This window comes from Triticum dicoccoides, chromosome 3A (assembly GCF_002162155.2).
Source record: "Triticum dicoccoides isolate Atlit2015 ecotype Zavitan chromosome 3A, WEW_v2.0, whole genome shotgun sequence".
Classification (NCBI taxonomy): domain Eukaryota; kingdom Viridiplantae; phylum Streptophyta; class Magnoliopsida; order Poales; family Poaceae; genus Triticum; species Triticum dicoccoides.
In genome coordinates, this window is record NC_041384.1 from 684798993 (window position 1) to 684818177 (window position 19185).

The following is a 19185-nucleotide window of genomic DNA, read 5'->3' on the forward strand; positions in this document are numbered from 1 at the left end:
CGCGGATCAAACTAGGAAAAGGAATGGGCCCCGCTCCGAGTTCATCTCCCTTTGTGGACATCCCGAAGATACTAATCATATCATGTTTCGGTGCCCTCTTGCTTTGCTTTTCTAGAGCTGTCTTAGGGACTGGCTTGGGGCCGGTGTCTTGGCCCCCCACTTGCTTTGGTGAGCTTTGATCCCTCGTCTCTAATCTAGTGGGTTGGGTCAACCGGGTTTTCTGGGTTGGCTTTTCTGTCATGTGTTGGACGTTGTGGGCCATCAGGAACAAATTTACCATTGAGCAGGTGTTCCCTAACAAGCCGGTTGACTGCATTTTTAAAATTTCTATTTTATTGCAGCAGTGGACATCTCTAACTAAGGGCGATGACATGGCGGCTGTGGAGCTCCTGACTCTCGCGTGCGGACAACGATGAACTCCGTCTTGGTCAGGGGTCGGGCCAGATGTAGTTGGGGATGGTGCTACGCCGCCGTCTTCATTCTGTCGTGCTTCTGGTTATCTCCTTTGGCCTGCATGCCTCATTACTGGTTGTGGCCTGCTAGTCATTTGGAACTTGTTTCCATAGGTTTCTTTCTACCTGCCATGGGTGTTTGCTGAACTCTGTTGAACTACTGTTGGCTTTATTAATTTAAAGTCGGGTCTCAACCTTTTCTCTAAAAATTACAACAATGATTCTTGCAACAATATGTTACTGAGGTGTTTAGCCCATGCGAGGCCTCCTATTTAATCCTAGCAAACAAGACTCCCGCCGAGACGGCGGCGTTGCAGTCATAATAGATTTGGGGTGATGATGTTGTAGTGATGGTAGACGCAATCATCCATTTGGAGAGTTCGATTGCCATCATCGCATAGATTGACATAGCCGCAAGTACCGCCTGAACCGGCATAAAATGACAGACTAGCCTTCCTGCACTTGAAGCCGCCACGTCACTTTGTTGACATACGGCTGAAGGTCAGACTTTTTTAAGCAAGAAAGCACAAGAGGCAGTCCCAAAACAAATTACAGGGAAAAACAGTGAATCCATACGAACAGAGCCGAGGCAATGTCTCTGGGATAATAGTCACAACGAATCAATGTTGCGGCGCTCTTTTTAAAGAATTGTACAGAGCCTGGAAGCATCTCAGACCAGATCCTGAATGACAACGGTGGTGTCGATCTCGAGCATATGGTTGGATGATCAAACCAACATCATCAGCGAACAGAGAGAGGTGATGCCTAGTAGCATGCTGCAATGAAAGGCCGTAGCAGATCTCTCTCCTCCGCAAGTGAGAAAGGCTTTCCTAAAACATCCAGGACAATCACAAATAATAGAGGATAGAGGGGATCGCCTTCACCTTGACCTAAACCATTCCAATGCCAGGTGTACTCCGTAGGGTGACCATTGATGGAAACTTGAGAACATGAAGAGTGCAGCAGCATGCAAACCCAACAACACCATTTGACACCCAAACCATGCCACGAGAACTTGTAGGACACTTGTATCCATCTCGAAACCTTTACCAAGTGTCTAGCATACTGTACAGTGGCTGATATGTGGACAAGGCATGACCACCTTTTCCCACTTTCTCATGTTCTTTTACAGCTTTTAATTGTGTGTTTCCACAAGTTTGTCACATTACCATAAAAAAATGTTTGCTTATTCTTTCTATCTTCACACGTCAGTTACACTATCATACAAAAATTGGTTTGCTTAGCGTGTCCATTTTCACATGTCAGTTACACTGCCCGACAAAAATCTATTTGCTTAGCCTGTAAGCAGCACGAAAATAATGCTAAAAAATAGGAACAATGCTGCTGCGACGAGGTGAATACTCCTATATAACAAGCCCCTCTCCCCGCTCCTATACATCCGTCTACCATTTTTTTTTAAAGGGGTATTACCCCGGCCTCTGCATCCGAAAGATGCATACGGCCTAAAATAAAAACCAAAGTAGCCACAATATCTGAAGGTACAAAAAAAGAACAAGTTGCTCCAGTGAGCCAAATCAAAAAAAGCCACAACCGGCTGGCAAATAAAATAGGAGCACTACATGCCTATCCTATTACATGACCGCCATCCAAACCGGTTGAAAATACCCCGAGCTACCATCTCCCATCGGGTAGACGCAGTAGCCAAACGCCCCCTGGCCTCCGTCGGAGTGAGTAACGACCACATACGGATCAATGCTGTGGCCCTGAAGATAACCTACATCCGTCTACCATAGAACCCAGCTCGAAGCCGAAGGCTTTCACATTCTACCATACAATCCTCTTCATCCTTCACAAGCAACCGCCATGGGTCTGTCCGCAAAGGTCTTCGTGGTCCTCCTGCTGCTGCTCGTTGCCACGGGTGTATACATGCCTACCTTCGAAATTATTTGACAAAACTGATGATGCATCCTACATACTGCTGCTAAAATTGTGTGAGATGATGACTGATCTGCACGCTTTGTTGATTTTGGCGGTGCAGAGGAGCAGGGGGGTTCCGTGTAGGTGGCTCTGGCGAGGGATTGCAAGTCGGATAGCCACAAGTTCCATGGGGCGTGCTTCAGCGACACCAACTGCGCGAACGTCTGCCAGACCGAGGGCTTCACCGGCGGCAAGTGCGACGGCATCCACTGCCACTGCACCAAGGACTGCTAGATGCCTAGATGGCCTTGGCTAGTTTGTTCTCGCGTACTAGATGCATGATTCCATGTGATGTTAGCTGAACGATGGTAGATCTATTATATGTCTATGTATGTGCGCGCGTTGATCTGCGAGTGCTGGTCCTCGGAGATTGCATGAATGAATAAGGGGAATCACATCATCTTGTGAGTGAGATCTGTTCCCTGCTTTGTGAGATCATCGATCAATAATTTTTATGTGGTGTCCATCTGATGATTGATGGCCAAAGAGATGATTGAAGGATCGATGGCTCCTCCATCGGGTCGGTTCGGTTCTCCGTTAATTCCATCGATTTGCTTCGGCCTCTCTCAAGCTTTCTCTAGCTTGCGTCAACCCATTTCTTTTAGATGTTCTTGCATCCTTCAATCCAACAGTCATTAGTGAGAACCTTTCCAGTGCCAGATGTGCTCCGTAGATGTTTTTGCATCCTCTTCATCGCCTCTTGACCTTGACGCAAACCTTTCCAGTGCCAGATGTGCTCCGTAGGGCGACCAGCCCACCATTAGTGAGAACATGAGAACATGACGAGTGCTGCAGCATGCAAAACCCAACAACACCATTCGACACCCAAACGGCCAAACCTTGCCACGAGAACTTGCAGGGCACTTGAATCCATCTTGCAACCATAACCGAGTGTCTAGTACGTACAGTGGCTGATATGTGGACAAGAGATGACCACCTTTTCCACTTTCACGTGTCCTTTTACAGCCTTTAATTGTGTGTTTCCACAAGTTTGTCACACTGCCATACAAAAATTGTGTGTTTCTATCTTCACATGCATGTCAGTTACACTATCATACAAAAAATGGTTTGCTTAGCGTGTCCATTTTCACATTGTCAGTTACACTACCTGACAAAAATCTATTTGCTTAGCCTGGAAGGCTGGAAGCAGCACAAAATTAATGCCAAGAAAATAGAAGCAATGTACGCTGCCAAACGGGAAATACTCCTATATAACAAGCCCCCCTCCCCTCTCCTCTACACCCATCTACCATAGAACCCAGCTCCAAGGCTTTCACATTCTACCATACAATCCTCTTCATCCTTCACAAGGAACCGCCATGGGTCTGTCCGCGAAGGTCTTCGTGGTCCTCCTGCTGCTTCTCGTCGCCACGGGTATGCTATGTGCATGCCTACCGTCAAAATTATTTGAGATAACTGATGATCTACTTCTGCTAAAATTGCGTGAGATGACGACTGATCTGCATGCTTTGTTGATTTTGGTGGTGCAGAGGAGCAGGGGGGATCGGTGCAGGTGGCTCTGGCGAGGGATTGCGAGTCGGATAGCCACAAGTTCCATGGGGCGTGCTTCAGCGACACCAACTGTGCGAACGTCTGCCAGACCGAGGGCTTCACCGCCGGCAAGTGCGTCGGCGTCCAGCGCCACTGCCACTGCACCAAGGACTGCTAGATGCCTTGCCTAGATGGCCCTGGCTACTTTGTTCTCGCGTACTGGATGCATGATTCCCTGTGTGTGATATTAGCTGAACGATAGTAGATCTATATATCTATGTGTGTATGCGTGTGTTGATTTGCGAGCGCTAGTCGTCAGAGATTTCATGAATGAATAAAGGGAATCGCATCATCTTATGAGTAAGATCCGTTCCCCGCTTTGTGAGATCATCGATCAATAATTTTTATGTGGTGTCCTTCTGATGATTGATGGCCAAAGAGATGATGGAAAGGAAGACTCCTCCATCAGTTCGGTTCGGTTCTCCGTGAATTCGATCGATTTGCTTCAGCCTCTCTCAAGCTTGCTCTTGCTTGCGTCAAACCATTTCTTTTAGATGTTCTTGCATCCATCAATCCATCGGTTCCCTGCTTTGTCGAACTATGTTATATCCATATACGTACCATTGAACCTTCCAGAATCCGCCTATTTTACTAGTCTTCGGAAACGGACTCTTAAGGCTTGAATTCTCTAAAGCCGGGCAAACGCCTCCTTTCTAAAAAAAAAATCCATCAACCTATTAGTCATCGTCATCATCATTGCTGCTATTTTCAGACCACTGCAAACAGCAGAGCTAGAAACGGCATGACCGGGAGTTTGATTCGAGCTCTATATCTATCTATTCTGTCTATCTATATCTATTTATTTTATTAGGTCTATTATCTACTAATAAAGCGAGTGCATTTCTCCGATTTATTTATTCATTCACCGTGTAGTAGTATTTTCTTCCGTACCTATCTTTTTGTCAATACTGGATGCACGATTCCGTGTGAGTATATATGTCTATGTGTGTATGCGTGCGTTGATCTGTGAGCGCTGGTCGTCGGAGATTGCATGAATGAATCAAGAGAATCACATCTTCTTTGAGGAACATTTGCTTCCTGCTGTGCGAAATTTGATCATCGTCCATGAATGGGACCAGTTAGAGGTAAGTTACTGGAAATAAAATTTGGGTCCGTTAGTTTTTTTTTCATGCAACGAAGTGTGATGTGCCCTGTGCGTGCGTGCGTGAGGGTGTGGCGTGCCGTGTGCCGTGTGCGTGCATTAGCTAGCTAGCTCCGACTGTATGCTCGTGAGCTAGCTAGCTTGGGTTGGCCCTGGTGTGCCGGAGCTAGCACGAACAGATCATAGCAGTAGAGCTAGCTATCATGAACATTATTTGTACATGGTGCATGTGTATCCTCTGGACTAATGTTTTTCCCACATCGCTGCAGATAGGACATGGTAATTTGAACAAAGGCAAACAAATTTCTTTGTAAGGAAAAAAGAATCATGGGAGTGGATTTACCTTAAAATAAACAAACACAAATTTAAAAAGAAAAATAATATGTGTAACATAACCTCTGGCCTTCTCATTGCCCCTATACTAATATACTAAAAAAATGAAGTTTTTGAAAAAGGAATTAGTTAGTTGCATTGGCATTAGAAAATTTTTGCACACAGTTAATAAATAAATTGCACTATTTATAACATGAAACTATAAGCATACAGTATGAAATTCTGGCAAAAAAATCTAAGAAGGACTGGTTTTTTTTCTCACAGGTAAGAATGAATGAATTAATGGCATTGGTATTACCCCTAAAGAAAAAGTAAATAAACTATTCCCTCCGTTCCTAAATATTTGTCTTTCTAGATATTTCAACAAGTGACTACATACGGAGCGAAATGAGTGAATCTACACTCTAAAATATGTCTATATACATCTGTATGTGATAGTCCATTTGAGACCTCTAGAAAGACAAATATTTAGGAACGGAGGGAGTATAAATTAAAATAAAATCAAAATAATGAAGTTTATAAAAGGAATTAATGAATGACATTGCTTGCAAGAATAACCACGTAATAGTAAAATTTTCACCAAAAAGAATTTTTGCTAAGAAGGGATGAATTAGTGATGTTGGTACTACCCTTAAAGAAAAAATAAAATAAAAACTAAAAAATGAAAATCATGAAGTTTTCTATGGAAGAATGAATTAGTGGCATTGGGATTATCCTTTAAGAAGAAAGAAAATGAAAAAAAATAGACAAAAGTTGCACACAATTTACACATAAATTGCACCTTTTATATTATGGAAGAATAAGCATATAATAGTGGATTTTTTGTAAAACAAATGGAAGTTTCATAATAAGGAATAAATTAGTGACATTGGTATTACCATTAAAGAAATGAAGTTTTCAAAGAAATAATGAATTAGTGGCTTTGGTATTACGCTTTTGAAAATAAATAAATTCTGAAGAAAAACAAAATATATTGAGGTTTTCAATGGAAGAATGAATTAGTGCCATTGGTATTACCTGTTAAGTACAAAGAAAATGAGAAAGAAATCTAAAAGAAATGATGACAAATTTTACACACAATATAAACACAAAAATATTATTTTTTAAATATGCAAGAATAAGCATATGATAGTAGATGTTTTTGCAAAAAAAAAATCTAAGAAGAAACAACTTAGTGGCATCGGTATTATATTAAATAATAAATATAATAATATAATAACTATATCAAAATAACAAAAAATTTATTAGGAACAATGAATTAGTGGCATTAGTATTAATCTTTAAGAAGAAAGATAATGAAAAAAATTAAAACGAACTTCCACACAATTTTGCACTAAGATTGCACTTTCTGCACTATGCAAACAACAATCATATAATGTTGTAATTTTCTGACATACTGTATACTACTTTTTTCTATATTTACACCAACCCAACATCTCACAAATACCCACAAAGAAAATAAAAAAACCAGCTAATAAAGTAAAAAAATAGAAACACATAAAAACAGGAAAACATTAAAAACACAAAAGCGGAGAGGGGATGGCTGGGTGGCACATGTAATGGGTTTCAGCCCAGTAAAAAATTGACTGGCCCAAATATGTGGTCGGTCAAAACAAACTGCTCAAAGAATAGACTAGAAACAAAAACACTGATCTCAAAGCAGAACTCAACCGTCAAAAATGACTGACCCAAAATATATTTTCAGGCGATTTCAAAGTATACATGAATAAAGAGATGTCGTGTTTCGTCGGACCCTTGTACAGTAGTACTGACATACTTGGCACACATGCATCCACGCAGCCAATGCGAACAATAATTTTTATGTGGTGTCCGAGAGACTTGATAAATCCGGCTCTATATATGTCTGCGGACGTGTGTGATCATGCCCGCGGACACAGTCGAATCACCTTTCATATGTCCTGCCTAGTAGTTACATACCATAAATTCGGATCTCAAATACATGCAAATCCATACACGTTATTATTACACGTAAATAACAAATGTTAGTATTGAAAATACATAGTTCTTATATAAATTTATATTAAGTGCACCTCAAATATTAGCTTTTTGTTTTTCAATATGGGTCTACATATGCTCCACAAGGTCACTGGATAGTTGCGCGTGCACCCGATAATCTCGAAGATTTTGATGCATCTGCAGAAATTTCATAAGCCGATTTGCAACTTGGTCCTTCGAGATTTGGAATTGTTCTACGCGCGCTTCAAATCATTGGTTTGGGCTATCCATCACCCTTGTTCATGACAATTATATTGTGCAGAATAACACAACATGTCATTAGCTGCCACAAGGTTTCTAATACCCACATCATTGCAGCTCCACGAACAATTCCCCAACGAGGTTGAAGCACTTCAAATGCCCTGTCCACATCCTTCCTAGCTGCTTCCTGCATTAGTGCAAAGTGGCTTTTGTTTGTTGCCTTGTGGTTCGGATATGGTCTTCACAAATGTCGCCTACCGAGGATAGATGTCATCGGCAAGATAGTATGTTGTAGCCGTAGCTGTTGCCAGTGTAGTTGCACTACGGCAATTCCCTATTACAAAGCCTTATGAACATGAGAGGTCGTTGAAGCACATTGATATCGTTGTAAAAACCTGGGATTTCAAAGAAAGCATGCCAAATCGCCGCTGCTTCCAGTATGATGGTGGTCTCTTTTGGGATGACCTTGGTACATTCCACGCAAATATTTGGGGTAGTTCTTTCATTGTCAATGCATGCAATCAATTGATTCGAGCATACCTAACATCTTGCCTCTCCAATAGCCAGCAACTTTTCTGTGTCCTGCACATCTGGTTCTCTCAGATACTCTGCCCCAAACACCTGCACCATGGTGCGGGCAAACCTCACAATAGCTTTCAGGCATGTGCTCTCCCCATCCGGACCATCTCACCAACGGCATCGGCGGTAGTACCAAGTGCAAGCATCCTCAGCGCAGACGTGCATTTCTGCTTAGCGGAGAAAAAAAGTTGTCCGCATCACGCAATCCCTAGTGAGCTTGAAATAGTCATTGTGTGCCTCCACTCCCTCCACAAAGTGGAAAACAATGGTTTGCACATACGAGAAAACGGCGATGAAACCATGTATCATCACGAAAAGCTGGGTCCGGATCAAAGTAATCCTTGTAGAGTAGCCGTGCTCAAAAGACCCTATCTCGATTAATAACTCACCCATTAATTAAAGAATATGCTCCACATGCCGGTCTATTTCCTTTTGCATGCTCATGTGCATGATCATGTCCACTTTTTCGTCTGAATCTGTAGAATCGAAGAACTCATTTCCAATCATTTTATCTAGCTCTGTGGGTCCATACTCCTCCTCTGACGAAGCATCAGAATCCATCGTTTTCCCTACGAATAAATCACAAAATACCTGATCGGACAACGTGTCGAACACATGGAGGGAAATTTGCATCCCGGAAGTTGCCGGACATACCGCGGCGGCTTATGGGCCGGTGACGACGTGTGCGGCGGCAAGAATAGATGAGAAGACTGCAGTGCCGATGCTGGTGGCACTGAGGCTCGGAACAACAACAGAGGAGTGAGTGACGGCGGAGCTACGAGAAGGTCGGGGCAGACGAGGAAGAACAGAGAAGAGTAGTAAATGGAATCGGTAGGTCCACGGGTGGTTTTGGTGCAATTTGTGATGGGTTTGAACTGTCGGGCCCGGCGTGGCGGCCGGACCAGGCCACCCCATACCCGCCCTGGATTTGGGCTAGATATGAGGGTTACCGGTTAGCCCGGTCTTTTGAGGCCCGTTTGAAACGCGTGTCTAGGTCGGGTTTTTTTTTTACCGGTCACTGACCGGGCCATCCGCTCGGGCATTTAAGGGATGTTGGAGTCGCGGGGCTGTAGACTCTACAGTATTTATGTTCTCGTCGCACTACCATACAGAAATATATTTGTATAGCCTTTCTTTTTTCACATGTCAGTTACACTACCACACAAAAATCTCTTTGTTTAGCCTTTCTATTTTCACATGTCAGTTGCACTACCATACACATTTTCTTTTTTTGCTAAGCCTTTCCTATTTCACACGGCAGTTACATTACCCTACAAAAATCTGTCTGCTTAATCAGCCTAGAAGCAAAAGAGAAATAACACTCAAAGAAATTCGGAGCAGCAAGGAAATCCGTGTGCTGCTACGACGAGTATATAACAAGCCCCCCTCCCCCCTCTCCTCTGCATCATTCATCATACAATCCAGCTCGAAGGTTTTCATCTACCACACACACACACAATCCTCCTGATCTTCCCCAAGAAACCGCGATGGGTCGTCTGTCCGTGAAGGTCTTGGTGGTCGTCCTGCTGCTCCTTGCGGCCACAGGTACATATGCTCGGAGTTGATGGTTGTTGACTGATCTTTACTGCACTAGTGCTAAGATTGTGTGAGATGACGACGGATCTGCTTTGTTGATTGATTTTGGGTGTCCAGAGGAGCAGGGGGGATCGGTGCAGGTGGCTCTGGCGAGGGTGTGCACGAGGCCGAGCCACAAGTTCCATTGGGCATGCCTCGACACCAACAAATGCGCGAGCGCCTGCCTGACCGAGGGCTACACCGGCGGCAAGTGCGGCGGCCGCCGCGGCCGCCGCTGCTTCTGCACCTGGCACTGCTAGATGTTTCGGCTCTGACCGATCTGTTCTTGCATAAAACATGCATGCTTCCGTGTGATGATAGCTGAATGGTGCCACGGTGGTACATCTATCTATATATCTATGTATGTGTGCGTGCATGGATCTCCGAGAGCTAGCTAGCTGCTCGTTGGAGATTACATGAATGAATAAAGAGAATCGCATGCGCATCGTCTTGTGAGGAATATCTCATGTCTGCTTCCTCCATTTTTTTTTTTGATCGGAAGACTGTAAGGGAATCCCCTACAGTATAGTTTGTGCAACAAACCCAAATTGCAAGTATCATGCCTTGAACCTGGGTGGGTGGGAAGGCATCAGCCCCTTCCCACCACTAGGCTATGCCTAAGTCTGCTGCTTCCCCCATTTTGACCCTGGAGTGAATGAATAGATTTTTTTTTAAACTATGATCGTTTTTATAGCAAATTCGAAAACTATATGACCTAAAGTGTTATTTATAAAACTATGATCCCGTCGGCCTCTTTTAGGCCGAAGACCAACTTTTCGGTCAACACTAGGCCGAAATAGGCTTTTCGGTCTCCTAATGGCCGAAGATGGGCGTAGCTGGGCCGAAAAGCTGTGTTCGGCTTTGCTCAGGCCGAAGACCTCTCTTCGGTCATCTTTTGGCCGAAGAGCTCATAAGCATACTGCAGCGCACAGTCCGGCGTACGGCACGGACGACCTGAACGTGTGCACCCACGTTAGCTGCATCGTGATTTGATGCCGATGCATGTGTTTAGTACGTGGGCAGCTCGCCGGCTGGCTGGTTATGTGCATGTATTCGTATACATACGCATGCTTGCCGGCTGGACTATATCGGGTATGTATATTATACTGGTATTTCAGCCATAACTTCTCGGCCAATACATGTGCGCACGTTGGCGGCATGCGTGTGTGCTAGTACATATGCACCAAGTCATGATGCATGCATTAGCCACGCATGAACCACATGCAATACCGATCAGCCCTTCGATGCATCAGTCTAGCATCATATGTACGCTACGCATGCAGCGATCGCCGGCCAGGCGCTCTTCTGCCAGAGCAAAGCCGAAAACAGCTCTTCAGCTGCGCCTGTCTTCGGCCATTAGGAGACCGAAAAGTCTACTTTGGCCTAGTGCTGACCGAAAAGTTGGTCTTCGGCCTAAAAAAGGCTGATGGGGTCATAGTTTTGCAAATAACTAGGTTATATAGTTTTCGAATTTGCTATAAAGAATGTCATAGTTTCAAAAAAAATCCGAATGAATATATGTTCGCTACGACCTTATTACTCCTTCGGTAAAGAAATATAAGAGTGTTTAGATCTAAACGCTCTTATATTTCTTTACGGAGGAAGTACTGGTAATGACATACTGGGCACACATGGATCGACGCAGCCAATGGATCAAGCTACATCAACAGGGAATTCACTTACGGATTTAACGGTCTATTAACGTGGACCAATAGGATTCAAGATGAGGGGAGGAACTGGTCCGCCCCAGCTGAAATTCAGGGAGGAGAAAGATTAGTTTAGAAGGGGATTCTGTAAAACGTCCGCAATGAGTCCGCGCGTCTCGGATTATTGCAGCCAATGTGCCCAGGTTCCACACTTATTGACAAGTGCTGATGTCCATCTGACAATTGGTTCCACACTTATCAACAAGTTATCGGTGAATTGGATTTGCGTCAGCCTCTCAAGCTTCCTCTAGCTTGCGTCAACCCATTTCTTCTAGATGCTCTTGCATCCAGGGACAAAGCTTGGAAAAATGGGCACCTGTGTCAACATATGCCCACTACAGCACATCACAAAGTATAGTGAAAGGATATAAATTACATCTAATTAAGGGCAATACAAAAAGCAAAAATATGCAATGATTCAATCATATAAATTTTATCATATTAAAAAGATTGCCATACTGGTTGAGCGAAGTCATAAAACCATTTGTTTACATATTCACGAAAGAAAGTAAACAACGATGACTTCTGAGCACATTTCATTAGTAACTTACTGAATAGGATGAACAAACGAAACATATTATTATATTAACAACAATGGTGCAGAACAAATAATACATAAAATAAATATCATTAAGCAAAAATATGAAGCAATGTGAGACTGACATTTGATAACTTCCCTTCTTGAACTTTCATCTTCTTGAGTTGATCAATTACAACATCATTCATAATGGTAGAAATATATCTTTCTCCATATAGCAAATCAAGCAATCACTCATGAACTGGTCACCTATTTTGTTACTTTTGACAATATTCATTGCTGGAAAGCATCTCTCCATCACCCGCAAAAAAAAAAAGCATCTCTCCATGGATTGATGTGGCAAGTGGCAAAATTAGCACCAACTTTAGAAGTCGATGCCAAAGGAAAAGCAAGATGTTTCTTAGTGTCCACCAGCATTAGCAAAATGGGCACTGCCATCCAAATTGGCAAACCGGCAATGTATTTGTCCGTGGACTAGTTCAGTCCGCGGACAGTGATGCGGGAGTCGCCCATCGAACCATGTTCCCTAAATGTCCGCCTCTGTTTTTTTTTTAAGTCTGGAATACTCAAAATAATAGCATATGAAATCTTTGATTAGTGAAAATGTTCAATGCGAAGGTAGTTCTAATTTAAATATTACAATCCAACTAAATTTTCAGGTAAAATAGTTCAAATTTGAATTAAACTCACACGAATGTAGATGACATCTCGCTTCTTTCCCCAACCATTGTAGGCAGGCGTTTCGCGAAGCGAACTTCTGCCTCCTTCCGCAGGCGAGGCTGCGGGTCCTTGACCCCTCCGTCCGTCGCTCCGGCGGCGGGAGGGGCCTGGGACCCCGGCGATTTCGCTCCGGCGTGTAGTTAGGTTAGGCCTAGTCTTCCTTGGAGGCGTCGCATCGGTGGCGAGATCGATGCCGCGTCGGAATAAGATGGTCCTGCTTCTCCCCCACCCAGTGATGCTTCAGATCTGATGTGGATGGTGGTTTGCACCCGTGTCTCGCCGGATTTCAGATCTGACGACGTCATTTGGTTGTGCTAGCCGGTGTTCATCGCTCTTCCCGGAGAGGACGTTGTTTAGTACTATGTATGTTGCTGTTTTGGAGCATGTGATGTGGATGGTGGTTTGCGGTGGCGTCTTTCTTCTCCAACCTGAGTGGATGAAGGAGACGGTGCCGGGATCTGACGGGCTTGGGGATGATCCGCGGTCGACGAGCCACATAGCCTCGGCTTCGTCACATGCGGCAGACCGTTCATTCGACTCACCTAGCAGCATGGTCTGCATCAGAGTTCTTTCAGATTTTGGAGTGATGGTTGCTCTCGTCCATCTCCGGCGTTGCCATGGCGATGATGGAGTCCGACGATGCTTAAGGGATTGGATTTGCACAGGGATCTTCATTGGTCAAATTTTTTTCTTGGGGTCCTTTGTGCAAAGCTCTAGGACAATTGTCTATGTGTTTGTCTTATGGAGCGACCATGTGTGTACACCCTGTAAGTTATTTGTTGAATGAACATGTGGTAGTTCCTCTCAAAAAAAAAAAACTCACACGAATGTTCTAGGTATCCCCTTTAACCGCACAGATACTCGATGAGATATTCAATCGGATCTTCCTTGATATGTTCATGAGTTGCTTAATGCAGAATTTGTTAATGCATTTGGACAAACTGATCAAATGTGACCGGATTCTAATGTGGAAGTTGGATAGGATCACCCATGTTCTTGAATTCTAGACCTCCGGCAGCATCTTCACCCTCATCCTCCATGATCATATTGTGTATGATCATCACCTCCCCTCATTGTTTACCAGGTTCACGAACAACTGCAAAATGGGTTGGAGCACTTCGGATGCCCTCTCCACATTCTTTCTAGTTCCTTGAGCTTGTCTCTGACCAACTGTATTTTGGTATGTTCGCAGCGAAACCATCTTTACAACACAAATCTTTTACACTACTCATGGGAGATCATGCATGATTATACATACAACTACAGTACACGCCTCCAGCATGAAACTGATGAGCAGCTAGGTCCTGCCAGTTCACCACCAAGTCACAGCAACAAAAAACCTATCTTCATACTACCAATTGCCTCGAATCGACCAGGAGGCACATAATACATGTACATATCCTCGCCGAGGCGTCGACACTTGTCAGCGATAAAAGCTTGCCCTTGGGCACAGTTTCTCCACGGACCCATCCGGCGGCCCATCCACCTGGCGCAGCTTGATCTCGTAAAGCTTTGGCCACAGTTTCCCGGTCACTGCGAGTAGAGCCGAAAGGTTAATTGGACAAGAAACCCAGAGGCCTTGATCCACGGGACCGAAACTGCAAGTGCAAAAGGACTCACCGAACAGTCTGTCATTTTCTTCATCCCAAGCTATACCATTTAGAACATCAATATCCTGGAGCATGAAACAGAGTTTTCAGTGTCATGTCACTCCCGATACTGGATTTGGATTATGTGCGTCTAACAATGCAATTAGCCAATGAACCATATGGGGACTGCTCACCGTGTTGCCAGATTTCCATAATTGCTGCCTGCAAAATTGAGGACACAAGGATCGATTATTACTTCAAATGCAAACATTACAGGCAAACAGAGTAATCTTGTGAAGAAACTCAGTGGTCAGGAAATAGGCATAGAACAACAACAGTGATTTCTACTCAGAGCATACCTCAGCTCATGAAGAAAGATCCAGCTCGCCACTTGGCCATCTTCATGAGAAACTCTAGCTATGCAATCTGTCTACACATCATAACTTTCGATACTGAGAGGTGCACTTCACAACATTCTAGCAAATTGGTAGGCAGTTCACATTGTATATGATACTTGAATATGATCAAACTTTGCATGGAAAACACAGCTAAGACACAAATGATATTAGCTAGTCATGCTAAGACCTCGGTTACCTAATCGCCAAGTCAAATGGCGTTAGCTAGTCATGTCTTGTAGAAGATATAAAAAATTCAGACCAGTTAATTGTAATATCAATTGCCTATTTCAGAGTATCAAGTGTAACAAAGGACAACACAGGATAAAACTTGGATACACTTCAGTACAAACTGAGTCACACCCCAAAGTTAATTGTTAAACTTAAACCTCATAAATGACACCAGGGTGCACTTTAACATCAACGCTAAGGTATACTAATGAAAATGTTCTGGTCCTTGAGATCTTGAACAATATAATAAAACATGAAAGCAATATGGTCAAGGTAGTGCATAACAACTCTAACCTGCCAGACATTTGCCCATACTTCACCATTTATATATTCCAGTTCATTAATATAGGAAACGTCATTGTCTTGATATTTCACAGTTACTGTCTTTGTTACTGTATCAACAGAGACATCAAACAAAAGAAATTAAGTCCGAAAGCTAACAGAATATCAAGTGTGTGATTAACTTAATATACCTTCAAGCGATATTGGATCCAGGTGGTACAACCTTGAAGTACCATCACTGCCAAATAGGATTTTTCCATCCGTAGCCAACCCCCACCCGTCACGCATTTTATGGGTAAAACTTTCACGCTGCAGCAGAGAGCACAATAACTTGTTACCTCAGACGTCAACAAGAAATGACTGAAAAACTTGAGAAATGACCAGTAAAATGTGATGTGAATGATTGTAAACCCATATTTCAGAAGATCACATGAAAATAGATATTGATAGGTCAGGGTTTGGAGATAATTAGCCGAGACTATAAACAGAAAAGATCTGAATCATCTGTAAATACACTAACATAGAAACAGGGGCAGCAGCATTACTTTGCTAAAGTTATGTCGGTCGTATATGAATCCATCATTCTTCAACCAAGTAACTTGAAACAATCTGCAAAAGATAATATTAAAGCAAATGAATGAGATTTAACAGGACCGCAGAAGCAAATAGAGCCATCATGTTCAAGAAAGCAATTCTCATGTCGGGCATAGTCGAGGTTCATCTACCTGTCGTCGAGAAGTGCTAAGCCTTCTCCAAACATATGTCCATCCATTTGGTGCTGATCTAAAACCTGATAAATGACAAAGCAGTAACTAGTGATTTAGTGTAGGGTAGGTGAACCATTGCCGCGCAATGTTAAATAAGGAGAGTGCCATATTTAACATACTTTGCCAGTTTGAAGATCAACCTTTCGGACCGACGACTGTTCAGAAACAAAATTAGAAGCATTTAGTCCTTCAGAAAAACCGCTTGACAGAAAGCAAGCAAAAACGAAACAAATGCAACTTGCAAGCTCAGGCAACAGATCCTCAACAGCTCATATAGTGATAGCCAGTCTGCTTGTTTCCACTAGGGAGGCATGAATACCAAGGTTCACAATTCAAGTGAAACTAGATGTAGTTTATTGTGGAAAAACCACGGACGTAGTATTCCTTAGCATATCACATTTGCATCACTGTAATCCACGAGAAGATTTCCACATTGCATTGCATTACATTACCTGGTGATAAAGGCCAGTGGACTCGAAGAGAGTGTCGTTTCCCGCGTACAGGAGACCCTGCCAAAGAACGAAAAACACGCAATCTGAGGAAAAAATTCCCCATGGGAGAGGAGAGGAGCGAATGAGATCAGGAGGGATGCGTGCCTGGGTGAAGGCCTCGGGGTCGTGGGGGTACTCGCGGACCAGGTCGAAGGAGTAGAACCTAGCGACGGCGGGCGCAGGGCGGCGGAGGAGCGCGGCGCGGAGGTAGTCCGGGCGCCAGACGGCGGCGGCCGCGGCGAGGAGGAGGAGCGCCGCGAGCGCGGCACCGGCGGCCGCGATGGCCGGACGGCGGAGGCGCCGCGGCGCCGGGGAGGCGTTGGGGGTGGGTACGGACAGGGCGATAGGCGCCATTGAGGAGGCGGGCCGCCTCCGTCGGGAGCCGGCGGTCATTTGGGTCTGGTTTAGTCGCAGCAGAAAGGGTCAACTGTAATTCTCAGTTTAGCGTGCTTCTCCTGTGATTTGTAGGAGTATTTAAGATTGTCTTCCAAATTTCTTGGCTGAAAATTTGGACATTGGAATGAATGTCTATTTTGAAATCTTTTTGATTTTTTTTCATACAACATCGTGATTTCATTTTGCGATGCGTGTCTTCGTGCATTGCACTTGACGCCAATGTTTCGTTCTTCAAGCCATGGTGTGAATATAAGAATGTGTGATGACCATTTTGGTTGTGCACATGGACAATTCCCAATTAAATATTTGAAAATACCAATTCATTATCGACGTCTCACCATTGCGGAGTGGAAGCATGTAGAGGAGCGACTAGAGAAACGCTTGAGCAGCTGGAAAGGCAAGTTGGTCTCGGTTGGAGGACGATTGATTTCAATAAACTCTGTCCTCACAAATATGGTTCTCTATATGCTTTCGTTCTTCCCGCTCCCAAAAGGGGTCTTGCAAAGATTGGATTATTTTAGGTCCACGATCTTTTGGCAAGGAGATGGTGAAAAGAAAAAAATATAGGTTGGCCAAATGGAGTGTGGTTTGTAGGCCGAAACAGCAGGGCGGCCTCGGTATTCATGACCAGCAGGTCAAGAATGAGGCCCTACTTAGTAAATGGTTGTTCAAACTTCTTACTGAGGATGGTGTTTGGCAAACCATGATGCGCAATAAGTATATAGGCCAAAAGGCAGTGTCTCAGGTATATTGGAAACCTGAAGACTCACACTTTTGGGCCGGCCTAATGGCGGCAAAGAAACATCATACTCTTAATGCTTTGTATCACTTTGATGCTACATTTTGAGATAATAAAAGCGTCCTTTATCGAAAAAAGAATGTGTGATGATTATATATTGATAAAAAAATTAGGACGATGTCTATAAACGAAGAAGTTGGGAACTTCTTCCGCAACAAACGAGGGCTTTCCCCCGAAAAAAAAGAGGGCTTAGGTAGGGTGACCCTTCCTGCCCTCTTATTTTCAGCTTTGTTGCGGACGCCCTCTCGGCCATGATCACTAAGGCGAAGGATGCCGACCACATCCGCGGTGTCGTCCCCCACCTTATTCCAGGAGGGGTCTCTCACCTTCAATACGCGGATGATACCATGCTGCTCTTCGAGCCGGAAGATCACAGTATTGCCTCGATTAAGCTCATCCTCCGTGCTTTCGAGATTGTATCCGGCCTCAAGATAATTTTTCTCAAGAGTGAGGTGATAGCCATTGGGATGGCCGCACCTCTCTCATTGCGCGTTGCCAACCTACTGAACTGTAAGCTTGGGAGCTTTCCGTCTAAGTACTTGGGCCTCCCCATCTATGACAAGCACATATCTATCCGAGAATGGGAAACCCTATACGGCAAGGTGGCGAACCGGGTCAGTCCATGGCGAGGCCGGTTCATGTCTTCGGCAGCTAGGCTCATTCTAACGAATACTAGTCTCTCCTCTTTGCCCATGTTTACAATGGGCATGTTCCTCCTAGCAGAAGGTGTTCACACCAAGCTCGACACCCCCCGATCCAAGTTTTTTTGGGAAGGAACTGGGTCCAAAAAGAAGTAGCACTTAATTAAGTGGGCAGCCCTATGCCGGCCAAAGAAATTTGGTGGCCTAGGGATCCTCAATTCCAAACTTATGAGCGTTGCCCTTCTCTCCAAGTGGCTCTGGAAACTCGCCCAAAATGAGCAGGGGCTCTAGGCGGAAATTCTGAGCGAAATACTTCCTCGACGGGAATTTCCTTACCTCCAAGGCTAAAGGGGCGAAATTCTGGAATGGGATCTAGGCTGTCAAACCGGCCTTTGCGCTAGGAGCTAAGCTTAGCGTTAACGACGGAAAATCCACGCGATTTTGGTTAGACCACTAGTTCGTTCAGGAGCCATTGTGGCGTAGCCACTCCTCCATATACCAACTTGCTACTAACATCGAAATCCTCGTTACCGATGAGCTTAGAACCCACCTGCCAGCCATTACTTTCAAAAGCCCCCTTTGAGACGCCGAACAGGCTGGTTGGGACGAGTTACATAACGCTCTTGTTGAGTGGTGTTGCGACCCAAGGCTGATACGGTCTCTTGGTCCCTCACGAGCTCCCGGAAATTCACGGTTAAGTCTCTTTACCATAAGTTGACGGAGAGTCGTACACTAGACATTGCTAGGGGGCTATGGAAAGTGTCAACCCCCTCAAAATTAAAGTTTTCCTTTGGCAAATGTTCCACGACCGCCTCCCGTCCTCTAACAACATAGCGAAACAAAATGGGTCGTCCCGATAGCAATTGTGTGATGTGTGGTGCGC

At 44.3% G+C, this 19185-nt stretch overlaps 3 protein-coding genes and 1 pseudogene across 3 annotated transcripts; 3 read left to right on the forward strand and 1 right to left on the reverse strand.

The window, feature by feature from the left end:
- The first annotated feature begins 2086 nt into the window (after positions 1-2086).
- Positions 2087-2828, forward strand: LOC119272861 (annotated as a pseudogene).
- A 781-nt stretch (positions 2829-3609) lies between these two features.
- LOC119272863 (defensin Tk-AMP-D1.1) lies at positions 3610-4286 on the forward strand. The gene is made up of 2 exons (XM_037554223.1): positions 3610-3764; positions 3881-4286. Exons 1-2 carry the CDS (start codon positions 3710-3712, stop codon positions 4057-4059), a joined length of 234 nt encoding a protein of 77 aa, XP_037410120.1. The 5' UTR covers positions 3610-3709; the 3' UTR covers positions 4060-4286.
- A 5312-nt stretch (positions 4287-9598) lies between these two features.
- Positions 9599-10244, forward strand: LOC119272864 (defensin Ec-AMP-D2-like). Its single transcript, XM_037554224.1, has 2 exons — positions 9599-9717; positions 9826-10244. Exons 1-2 carry the CDS (start codon positions 9660-9662, stop codon positions 10005-10007), a joined length of 240 nt encoding a protein of 79 aa, XP_037410121.1. The 5' UTR covers positions 9599-9659; the 3' UTR covers positions 10008-10244.
- A 3564-nt stretch (positions 10245-13808) lies between these two features.
- Positions 13809-16859, reverse strand: LOC119270199 (glutaminyl-peptide cyclotransferase-like). Its single transcript, XM_037552172.1, has 11 exons — positions 16572-16859; positions 16428-16484; positions 16095-16130; positions 15934-15998; positions 15754-15817; positions 15400-15517; positions 15221-15318; positions 14660-14730; positions 14495-14522; positions 14332-14386; positions 13809-14244 (listed from the first exon to the last, which is right to left on the reverse strand). The coding sequence occupies exons 1-11, from the start codon at positions 16857-16859 to the stop codon at positions 14135-14137; spliced, it is 990 nt and encodes a 329-aa protein (XP_037408069.1). The 3' UTR covers positions 13809-14134.
- Positions 16860-19185: the final 2326 nt, after the last annotated feature.

Bases quoted from the DNA above. Each gene is read 5' to 3' on its own strand.
- LOC119272863 (XM_037554223.1), top strand. From the start codon at position 3,710: ATGGGTCTGTCCGCGAAGGTCTTCGTGGTCCTCCTGCTGCTTCTCGTC. The intron at 3,765-3,880 runs GTATGCTATGTG...TTGGTGGTGCAG, and splicing joins GCTGCTTCTCGTCGCCACGG to AGGAGCAGGGGGGATCGGTG.
- LOC119270199 (XM_037552172.1), bottom strand. From the start codon at position 16,859: ATGACCGCCGGCTCCCGACGGAGGCGGCCCGCCTCCTCAATGGCGCCT. The intron at 15,999-16,094 runs GTATGTTAAATA...GTCATTTATCAG, and splicing joins TTGATCTTCAAACTGGCAAA to GTTTTAGATCAGCACCAAAT. The intron at 14,387-14,494 runs GTGAGCAGTCCC...TTCATGCTCCAG, and splicing joins TATGGAAATCTGGCAACACG to GATATTGATGTTCTAAATGG.
- LOC119272864 (XM_037554224.1), top strand. From the start codon at position 9,660: ATGGGTCGTCTGTCCGTGAAGGTCTTGGTGGTCGTCCTGCTGCTCCTT. The intron at 9,718-9,825 runs GTACATATGCTC...TTGGGTGTCCAG, and splicing joins GCTGCTCCTTGCGGCCACAG to AGGAGCAGGGGGGATCGGTG.